Source organism: Phoca vitulina, unplaced genomic scaffold (genome assembly GCF_004348235.1).
Source record: "Phoca vitulina isolate PV1807 unplaced genomic scaffold, GSC_HSeal_1.0 scaffold20, whole genome shotgun sequence".
Lineage (NCBI taxonomy): Eukaryota > Metazoa > Chordata > Mammalia > Carnivora > Phocidae > Phoca > Phoca vitulina.
Genome location: NW_022589723.1, coordinates 12,780,360 through 12,791,644, shown reverse-complemented (window position 1 = coordinate 12,791,644; position 11,285 = coordinate 12,780,360). Strand labels below are relative to the sequence as shown.

General features: G+C 42.7%; 1 protein-coding gene across 1 annotated transcript; it reads right to left on the bottom strand.

Moving 5' to 3' along the window:
• Positions 1-4,951: 4,951 nt before the first annotated feature.
• Positions 4,952-10,440, bottom strand: B2M (beta-2-microglobulin). The gene is made up of 4 exons (XM_032417900.1): positions 10,321-10,440; positions 6,845-7,120; positions 6,299-6,326; positions 4,952-5,490 (listed from the first exon to the last, which is right to left on the bottom strand). The coding sequence occupies exons 1-3, from the start codon at positions 10,385-10,387 to the stop codon at positions 6,313-6,315; spliced, it is 357 nt and encodes a 118-aa protein (XP_032273791.1). The 5' UTR covers positions 10,388-10,440; the 3' UTR covers positions 4,952-5,490; positions 6,299-6,312.
• Between the last annotated feature and the right edge of the window lie 845 nt (positions 10,441-11,285).

Here is an 11,285-nt window from a genome sequence, read left to right as displayed (position 1 = left end):
TTTCTCTCTTTCTTTCTTTCTTTCTTTCTTTCTCTCTCTCTCTTTCTTTCTTTCTTTCTTTCTTTCTTTCTTTCTTTCTTTCTTTCTTTTTCTTTTCTTTCTTTCTACATTCCGGTATAATTAACATACAGTGTTATTTTAGTTTCAGTTGTACAATATAGTGATTCAACAATTCTATACATTATTCAGTGCTCATCACGATATGTGTACTCTTAATCCCCTTCACCTATTTTACTCATCTTCCCACCTACCTCCTCTCTGGTAACCATCAGTTTTTTCTCTATGGTTAAGAGTCTGTTATTGTTGTTATTGTTTGGTTTGTCTTTTTTCTTTGTTCAATTGTTTTGTTTCTTAAATTCTACATATGAGTGAAATCATGTATTTTTTTTCTCTGACTTCTTTCACTTAGTTAGCATTATACCGTCTAGATCCATCCATGTTGTTCAAATGGCAAGATTTCATTCTGTTTTATGGCTAAGTAATATTCTATTATATATATGTATATATAAATATATATATCACATCTTCTTTATCTATTGTATATATGTATATATATATGTGTATATATATATGTGTGTATATATATATATATCTCACATCTTCTTTATCCATCCATTATGAATACTTGGGATGCATGTATTCCTCCGAATTAGTGTTTTTGTATTCTTTGTAAATACCCAGTAGTGGAATTACTGCATATGATAATTCAATTTTTAACTCCATACTGTTTTCCACAGGGGCTGCATCAGTTTGCATTCCCACCAAAAATGAACAAGTATTCCTTTTTCTCCACATCCTCTCCAAAACCACTGTTTCTTATGTTTTTGATTTTAGGCATTCTGTCAGGTGTAAGGTAGTATCTCATTGTGGTTTTGATTTGCATTTCCCTGATGATGAGTGATATTGAACATCTTTTCATGTGTCTGTTGGCCATCTGTATGTCTTCTTTGGAGAAATGTCTGTTCATGTCTTCTGCCCATTTTTAATTGGATTATTTGTTTTTTTGTGTGTGTTGAGTTTTATAGTTCTTTACATATTTTGGATCTAAACCTTTATTGTATATGTGATTCGCAAATATCTTCTCCCATTCAGTAGGTTTTCTTTTAGTTTTGTTGGTTGTTTCCTTTGCTGTGCAGAGGTTTTTATTTTGATGTAGTCCCAATGTTTATTTTTGCTTTTGTTTCCCTTGCCTCAGGAGAGGTAGCTAGAAAGATGTTATAGCTGATGTCAGGGAAATTACTGCCTGTCCTCTCTTCTAGGATTTTTATGGTTTCAGATCTCACATTTAGGTCCTTATTCATTTTGAGTTTATTTTTGTGTATGGTGTCAGAAAGTGGTCCGGTTGCATTCTTTTCATGTAGCTGTCCCGTTTTCCCAACACTGTTTGTTAAAGAAACTGTCTTTTTCCCATTGCATATTCTTGCCTTCTTTGTTGTAAATTAATTGACCATATAATCATGGGTTTATTTCTGGGCTCTCTTCAATTCCATTGAAATATGTTCCTATCTTTGTGCCAGTACCACACTATTTTGATTACTATAGCTTTGTAGTATATCTTGAAATCTGGGACTGTGATTTTATTCTTCTTTCTCAAGGTTGCTTTGGCTATTCAGAGTCTTTTGTGGCTCCATACAAATTTTAGGACTATTTGTTCTAGTTCTATGAAAAATGCTGTTGGTATTTAATGGAGAATTGCATTAAATTTGTAAATTGCTTTAGATAGTGTGGACATTGTAACAACATTTGTTTTCCCAATCCATGAGCATAGACTGTCTTTCCATGTATTTGTGTCATCTTCAGTTTCAACAATGACCCTTTAAAAAAAAAATAAAACAGGGGCACCTGGGTGGCTCAGTGGGTTAAGCAGCTGCCTTCAGCTCAGGTCATGATCCCGGGGTCCTGGGAGGGAGCCCTGTGTCCCAGGGAGCCTGCTTCTCCCTCTCCCTCTGCCTGCAGCTCCCCCTGCTTGTGCACTCTTTCATGCTCTCTGTCAAATAAATAAATTAAATCTTTAAAATAACAAACAAACAAACAAAACAAAACAGGAGTGCCTGGCTGGCTCAGTCGTGGAGCATGAGATTCTTGATCTCAGGGTTGTGGGTTGGGGCCCCATGTTGGGTATAGAGATTATTTAAAAGTAAAATCTTTTAAAAATTTAAAATAAAATACAAATAAAACAAAAAATGAAAATCTCTTGAAAAGCTAACCATGCCAAATTGAACACTGATAAGTGATCATCTCTGGCTGGTGAGACTAACGAGATTTTTTTTCCTTTCTGCCTATATAAACCCCTTATTTTTTAAAATAATGAACTATACTCAAATAATAAAAGATGTAAAAATTCAAATCATATATAAGTATGTAGAATAATATATTTTTTTAAAAGTCTACTTTCAAGGGGCGCCTGTGTGGCATAATCAGTTGAGTGACCGATTCTTGGTTTTGGCTCAGGTCGTGATCTCAGGGTTATGAGATGGAGCCCTGGATTGGGCTCTGTGCTCAGCACAGACTCTCCTTAAGACTTTCTCTCCCTCTCCCTCTGCCCCTCTACTCCATGCTCATGTGCTTGCTCTCTCTCTCTCATAAATAAATAAATCTTAAAAAAAAAAAAAGTCTACTTTTGATTGTTCTGGACTTCCAGGGAAGATGGCCAAGTAGGAGGACCCTAAGCTCACCTCATCCCACAGACACAACTATAGATAACAAGCACATCAGTGTAAATAACTGAGAAAAACGACCGGGAGACTGGCAAAACAAACACAGTTTGTTTGTTTTGGTAGGAAGGGCAGAGATGAGATAGGGAGCTATCTCAACCATGGGTCTGGTTGTGGTAGGAAGGGAGCTGTGGGTGTGGTGAGGAAAAAGAAACAGACTATCAAACCAGGGAGCCTGCACTGGGAAGAGGAATCCCCAAAACATTTTGCTTTGAAAACCAGAGGGGCAGGCCTGAATTTCCTAAGTTCTTAAAACCACAGGACTTAAAGCCTGGAACTTTACAAATCAGCAGTCTCAGATCTAGGAGAGCTGGGAGAGTGATAGGAAACTGAGTCCCTGCCCTTAAAGAGACCCCACAACAAACAACCTACGGAGATTTGGCTGAGAAGCAGCAATTGGAAAAACGCCTGGGGCATATGGGAGGGAGAATTATTCACTAATCTGAGTTCAATGAAGGACTTCTCCAGGAACAAAGGAGCTGGCAGACGTCATTTCCCTCCCCCTCCCCCCAGCATAAACACAGAGCCACCTGCAGAAACCAGCACAGCATGGGCATTCACTACCTAACTGCTTACACCACAGCTGCCCCCTCCAGCTGGACCAGCGTTGCAGGTCCCTTCCCCTAGAGGACTAGCGCAAACCTTGCCAACGTTGCATATCTGGACTGCACACTTTGCAGAGCCTCAGTCCTGGCAGTGCCATGGCAGTCACATCCCATGAAGGATGTGCGCACCTTGTTAAAACTGCCTGCCCCAGCTGGCTCCATCTTGGTGACAGCTGTGCATCCCCTGTGGGAAAGGACGAGCACACACAACTTCTGGGCTCCGCAGCCCCTGCCTGCATGTGCTTTGTGGAGCACCCGCCTCTGACCCTGGTCTCTGAGGCAGCTGCTCATCCCCTGTGGAAAAGGATTGGCACCACCTTGTTAAAAGTGCACACCCTGCCCACTACTTTCAAGAGCAAGAGACTTCCCTACCAAACAGAAACAGACACAGAGAGTTAGACAAAATGAGACATGAATATGTCACAAATGAAAGAACAGGACAAAATTACAGCAAGGGAACTGGAGAAGCCTGATGTGGGGCTGGATCTCAGGACCCTGGGATAGTGACCTGAGCCAAAGGCAAATGCTTAACCTACTGATCCACCCAAGTGCCCCTGTTTTTGTTTTTAATAGACTTTATTTCTTAGAGCTAGTAGTTTTTAACAAGTTCCACAGGTCATTCTAATGTGCATTTAGGATGGAGAGTGACCAGTCTAAGTAAGTCACTGCTCAGTCTGCTCAGCTGAGTTCCTGCAAGCATTCCCTCAAATACCCTTGCTCTGATGTTTGGAATTACCCACACCTGTCATACCTTCATACTTCCCATAAGTTGCACCCCCTGCCTAGAAACCCCAGATTCCACTCACCATTCAGGAGAACCACTATCTCAACTCAAGCAAACGGCTTCCCTAACAACCTAAAGTTTCTTGTTGTTCCCTGAACACATTTTCCTATCACCTAGTTCTTTGGGCATACCTACATTATACTCTTTATCAGGATGTTTTTTAATTGTTTGATCACATGTCTGCCCCTCCACTAAACTGAAGCAATTTGAGAACAGTTTTGTGTTTTATTCATCTTGTCAGTACTTAGCACTAACAAATTCTTGGTCAAACAAATGCACAATGCTGCATGTATGAACTATATTTTGAAATTGAAAAATCTAGTATTTTTCATTCAAAGTTTATCTATTGCTTGCTAAAATATGAAACCCTCAGGTACTTTTGATTCCTCTTAGAGTCTGCACATTCCTTGTGTCTTGGCCCAAGGAACAGAATACTGGCTAAAAACAGACATGGTCTCCCAGCAGATCACTGTGTCACCCTAAGTCATTTAATTTCCCTGGCATCTTGTTCCTCATCTGTAAAATGCGGATTGCTGAGGCCCCTTCCACCGTGAATCAAGCCCTATATAACAGGGGTTTACACTCTTTTCCAGGAGGACAGGAAAACTGTTTTCCTGTTCGAAAACAAAGGAGGGGGGGCACCTGGGTGGCTCAGTAAGTTAAGTACCTGCCTTCAGCTCAGGTTATGATCCCATGGTCCTGGGATGGAGCCCTGAAGTGGGCTCCCTGCTCAGCTCTGCCCCTCCCTCTGCTTGTGTTCTCTCTCTCTAATAAATAAAACCTTCAAAAAAAAGAAAAAGGAAAAGAAAAGGGAAGAGAGGGACTGATATATAAGAAAACTGAACACATCAAGTTTTACCATTGTTTTAATTATTGAAACAAAATTAACATAAGTCAAATTACGTGGAACAATGTCTCTGATGTAAGAGATGAATATGAATTTTACATGACAGTGTCTTACCCACTATAACAAATTTCCAATAATTTGACAATTATCTTTCAGTTTTCAAATTTCAAAATTTCAAATTTCAAAAATTTCCCCAAATTCTAAACAAAGTATGCAAATTGCAAATTAACTCTAAACATGCATAACTATCTTCTTATCCAGTTTTGTGTGAATAGACTGAACAGTTCAGATCTGACCAAGATATTGATGGTGAACATGAGAATTCTCCCCTCCCCACCTCTAAGCTTCCAGCCCCACAACTACAGCTACCTGCCCAGAAGGTCAAATATAGTGACACAATGACCAATGTAGAATTAGCATGTAGATTATATTTGTATCATCATCAATATAACTTTATGATCGGTATTCAAAAAGCATAAAAGCATATCAGCATTAAAAAGAACACAGTATTTCTTCAATCTAAATGCACCATCTTCAAACCTGGAAAAAAGAAAATAGATTTGTTAGCAAATACATTTATTTTATTTAGATTATAGGTCGCACCACCAAATTTGTCCAACTTTTGCTGTGTTGTAAAAGAAATAGCTGCAGACAGTTTTCCAAACCCATTACAAAGAGCATAGCCCATTAATTTATCCCACTGGTTCTCCCACAACCTTACAGGAAAGAAGGCTGGTATTAGAGTTCAGATCCCAGCTCTCCCATTTAGTAACTGTGTGACTCCGGGCAGGTCACCCAAACTCTCTGAGGCTCTCTTAAACGAATTTCCCTGTGCTAGGATGTAACAGGAAATTTGAATAGGTTTTCAGTAGCATGGTACCCTGTGGAGATGAATTTCACGGAAAAGCTGGATTTTCTACCTCTGGACTCCAACAATGCAAAGAAGTCCAATTCCTCCCTCTTTCACACTGCTGAGTAATAAAGCAACTGCTATGCAAAGGAAGAGAACAGTTCATGTCTGAAGGCCCAGGGATGCCCACCACAGAAATGGAAGAAGAAAGATGAAATCCTCGCAGGTAGTGTGGGTAACTAGCTGCCTCTATCCTGGTAGAGTACTCCAACAGCTCCTCTGACTTTTTTAGAGGGCTAGGGACACTGGCAGCTTTAGACTGGGGCACACACCTTTCTCATGCCACTCCACATTCCCCGTAGGATTCCTTCTTACCTGCTGAAATGCTACCCTGATTAATGTCTTTCCTATAATGAGGGTTATCCTACAGAGTTGTCTGTAAATAGTTCCCAGGACAGCAAAACAAGAAAAGTTATTTTCTTAAGGTTAGAAACCTACCTCCATGATGTTGGTTAGTTGTCTCGCTCTGCGAAAAAGAAAACAGAGAAAGAAAGAGAGTAAGCTTTACTTTTAAAATACTACTAACAAATGCCTAAAACATTTGTTGTCCCTAACCCTGAATACCCAGTAGGGCCCAATCTTGCCTACTAGCCTCAGATCCCAACCCAGCCAGGGAGTACTGGATAGGGCACTAGGAGAGCAGGGCCTACAGACAAAGGCCTGTGCCTCCCTGAGACCTTTGATGGTTCTAATCCATGAGGCTGTCAGGAAAGCCCAAGGAGGCCAGTAGGTAGGAAACCCGGGGAGCTCATGTGCATTTGTGCAGGTGCGGGCTGCTGCCGCTCCCTGTTTCTGCTATAGGGAAACTACTGTTTCGGGGCTCAGGCTGTCCAGAGGTGTCTCAGAAGGTGCCACCTACCAGAGCTTTAATAATGTTCCCTGTCAATCCCAGTATGCAGATTTTTTTTATATCAAAGCAGCTTTAAGCTATGCCTATACTCAGATACAACTGTCAGTAGCTAAGGAAAGAACTTAAAAACTTACCCCACTTAACGATCTGGGGCTCATTGAGAGTAACATGCTTTACACGGCAGCTAAATTCATCCTGTCCATTGGGAGTGAATTCAGTGTGGACCAGAAGATAGAAAGTCCAGTCCTTGCTGAAAGACAGGTCTGACTGTTCTGCCTTCATCTTCTCTCCATTCTTCAGCAATTCAATTTCAATTTCTGGTGGGTGGAACCCTGACACGTAGCAGTTCAGGAAATTTGGCTTTCCATTCTCTGCTGGGTGACGTGAGTAAACCTGAATTTTTGGAGTATCTGAGGGACATAAGGGAAAGACAAATGAAAATTGCAGAGTATTTCACTTGGGACTACCTTGGTCTAAAGCTATATCAGGCAACAAATGTTTAAATTTGATGACTGATTTCTCCCAATTCCATTTCTACTCTGGCCAAATGAACTTCCACTTTTCCAAAAGGCTACATCCATTTTGAGGGCTAAAACCACGACTTAGTATTTTTTCCACATAATTCCTCTACTCCTGGCTTTTTGTTTTTTTTCTAGCAGATTTCTAGTAGTATCATCTTCTGTCACTGGAATTTGTGCCAAATCCTTAAGAACCTTTTGCGGTGGAGACTCTCAAGAACTTTTGATGGCTTATTAGCACCCATATAATTCTTCACACATCTCTCAAGAGTCCTCATGATTTGGCCCCAACCTACTTTTCAAACTTCATTTCTCACTTCACACACTCTTCATAATAGCCACATCAAAAAACTTATGTTATTGTACCTTGTTTCAGCCCATCTTTTTTTTTTTTTTAATGTTTATTCCTTTCCTTTTTGGTTCCTGCTCCTGCCTAGATCCACACCCATCTGACTTCTCAATATGTATTAAGCGTCTAGTATAATGCCTGGCACACAGCAATTGCTCTGGAAATGGCAGATATTGTTATTATTATTGCCTCAAACCAAACTTAAATGCGTACAGAAGCCAGGAATACCATAAATGAGTGAATTGGGCTGGGTAAGAACAATAGGGCAGGGTGAGGACTGTGGCAAATGAGAAAGAACATACTCTCCACTGTGACCAAGTAGGGTAATGTGTGCAAGACTGGTATTTGCATTTTTAATTAGCACCCTCAAGTGATTGCTCTAACTGCCACGTTGGGAATATGTTGCTGCTATAGAACAGTAGTTTCCAAAATAGGATGCATAACTAGACCATCCCTGGAGGTATGGAAAGAAACTATTATAAACTCCATTCCATATTTTTCATCCAATGAAGAGAACTGTTACTGCCACTAAATGTACAGATTGACACTAATATATGTGTATAATTCACTTTTAAATACACGTACATGCGGTGTATCTGTTTACTAAAGGGCGGCTCCTCCGTGTCCAGGAGGTGGTGGGGAGGAGGAGTACTAGGCTACTCTGACCAGGTTTATCTGTCTAGAAACACCCTGTCATCAAAGGAAAGGTCACCAGCCCCACCAGGAGCTAGCCTAGGGATCCCAATGAAGCCCTGATTTTTTTCATAAAGTTAAAAATGAAGACAAATCAGAAAGCTCTTTGTATTGGAACTTCTAATAATTAGAACATAATAAATGCCATAAGAGTCAGAGCACAGGTTCATCAGGCCTAGAATTCTCTCTTTGAGGAAGCCAGGCAGGGTTCTGCAAGAACATCACAATAACCTTTTCTAAGAGGTGGACAAGTATCAGACAAGGCCTGGGTTTGAATCTGGGCTCAGCCACTCACTGGTTCGGTGACTTTGGGACAGTTAGTTGAGCTTCTGAAGCTTAAGGGAAACAGCAATTTATGTCCACAGTGAAACAAAACCCACACAGGGGACAGAGCAAAAAATAGACCCCCAGAGGCAAATCATCATTACCCATTTCTTATCTTTTTTTTTTTTTTTAAGATTTCTATTTATTTATTTGAGAAAGAGAGAGAGAGAGCATAGAGGGAGAAGCTCACTCCCCGCTGAGCAGAGAGCCCTAGGTGGAGCTCAATTCCAGGACCCCGGAATCATGACCCGAGTCGAAGGCAGATGCTTAACCGAAGGAACCACCCAGGCGCCCCTCCAGAGTATCTTCTAGAAATTATCTATTCATGGCATGTACTACTTTGGAAATTTTCAAATTAAGATTTTTCTTTTAATGTCAGCTTGTTATTTTTAAAATGTTTTCTATGGTTGCCAGCAAATATCAGTAACAGTATTTGTGCTTTATTTTGTAAATAGATTATAAATTAAATACTTTTTTCCATGATCAAAACCCCCACTTCACAGAAGCTTTTGTGAGGGGAAAATAGGAGGGTTCTGGTATATTGCGGGATATTTAGAACGTGCTCAGGATGTAGAGTGTCCCTGACAGACGACCTGGGTAACCGTGTTGATTACCCTTATCACTGGTTTTACAATCTCCCTGACTGGTAAACCTTCGCTTTTTCAAAACAGAAAGTAGAAGCTTAGTTCATCTTGGAAAGAACCAGGCAAAGAGCCAAAGAGGAAGCCCTCTGTGAAGAAAAGGCAACAGGGCCCCAGGCTCTCCAGCTTGCTGGCAAGAATCTCACCAGAAGCTGACGAGGAGGTACTGAAAAACCGCAGAGTTTGCAGCCAAAGGGCGCAGACCCGCACAAAAAGCTCTGCTCCCGCTAGATTGTCTGCCATTTCTCCCCCGTGTTGGTGATGAAGTTACTTAAACTCTTGGTGTCTCAGTTTCCTTATGTATGAAATGCTGATGATATTAACCATTGCATTTACATCGTAGGCTCATCTCGGAACCAAATGGCATAAAGCACACAACGTCCCCAGCACGCTCCTTATCAATAACAACTAGCTCTTAACGATTCTTAAAAGCGACAAGGAACGGTAACAAGTGAATTAATGATGTCAAAGCGCTCTGTAACACCTCCAAACATTCTACAAACTCCACGTGTGAATTCCTCCCCCGCGGTTTCGCCGCATATTCGTGGGGCGGGCAACCAGCCGGGCGTTGCGAAGTAAGCCCGGAGCCCCCGGGATCCGAGAAGAGCAGTTGCAGCGGACTGATGGATGCGCGCGGTGCCTCCCGCAAAGCCCAGACCTATGTCCCCACCCTTTCACAGCCCTCGCCTCCCCGCTTTTGGGACCCGCCTTCCCGCCCTCCCAGGCAGACAGCGGCACCCGGGTAGCTAGAGGTTCCGCGGAAGAGAAACCTCTGCCGTTCCGAAGTCTGTCATCACCCCGAAACTTTGTCCTGACCCACCCGGCACGCACATGCCGGAGGCCTCCCGCGTCCCCCTCTCCCGAAGAAGAAAAAAGAGGCTTGCGTCCTGGGCTCGCACCCCCTCCCAGCTCCCCACTCCCCGGCCACCCACCGCTTCCCCACCCGCAGACCAAGCCCGCTGCTAGCCCCAGGCCGGGGAGAAGAACTAGGGAGGAGGAGGGGTGGGTGAGCTACAGAGTTAATGCGGAGAATGTCAAAAAGATTGGGGCACAGGAGAAGGGCTAGGGCAAGAGCGGACACTCACACTGGACGGCATGCAGGCCGGAGAGAGAGAGCAGCCCGACGAAGACGAAGGTCAGGAGAGGCGCCATCACCACCCAAACACGAGCAGCGCGACACTAGGACTGGCCGTCCGCCCCGCGCCTCCACTTATATTCCATGCGCACACCGCCAATCAGAACCCTTCTGGCAGGGGCCGTCACTCGTCTCCTAGCGCTCGAGGACTGGCCAGGTTAGAAAGAGGGACTTTCCCGGTTTCAGTTTCATTTTCCTGTAAGGCCCCGTGATGCTTAGAAAGGCATGGGTTGGACCGAGTGGTTTCGCTGTCCCTAGACCCGCGCGCTCCGACTTGGGTGCGCGCCAGAGCCTGGGGAGAGGGCCTCCTACCGTAGAACTTGGGCTGGACCTACCTTGGTCCAGCGCTCTCTCTTTGAGAATCATCCAGCCTCAGAGTAACTTGCTTACCATGTCCCAGCCAGGTGGGACCTTAGGACCTGTGGTTTTCGTTCGAGAAAACTCAAGCCCACAAAGATTAAGAGAGTGGACAAAGGATGAATGGTGCGGGGCAGAATAAGAACTTTGATTAATAACTACGACCCAGGAATATAATGTAGGGTTTCTGGATTCTTTGGGCAAGAAAAATAGTCCAGGAACCTCGAGGCCACCTGAGGACGGCTCAGAGAACCGTACAGAATGGACAAGGACCTTCCTGCCTCCTGAATTCCTTCAGGCAAAAGTTTCTTTTTGTAAATAAAGCCCTGTGCCAAGAAATTCTCTGTATCTTCCTGCTTTTGTTTAACTAATTTTCTTCGTTTTGTTGATTTGTGGGAAAAACAAAACCACTGATAGCAAAACAGTAACTGCCTAGAGCCTTAGAGTTTACAGACCTCTTTAGGTATACATCATTCCCTGTGAATTACCACATTAGAATGGTTTGGCACATAGTAGGCATTCGGTAAATGGAATGAATGAATGATTGATTGAATGAAC

What these genes read in the sequence shown, in the direction of transcription:
- B2M (XM_032417900.1), bottom strand. Translation starts at nt 10,387, where the DNA reads ATGGCGCCTCTCCTGACCTTCGTCTTCGTCGGGCTGCTCTCTCTCTCC. An exon ending in CGGCCTGCATGCCGTCCAGT is followed by an intron (nt 7,121 to 10,320) that starts GTGAGTGTCCGC and finishes TATGTCCCTCAG; the next exon opens with ATACTCCAAAAATTCAGGTT.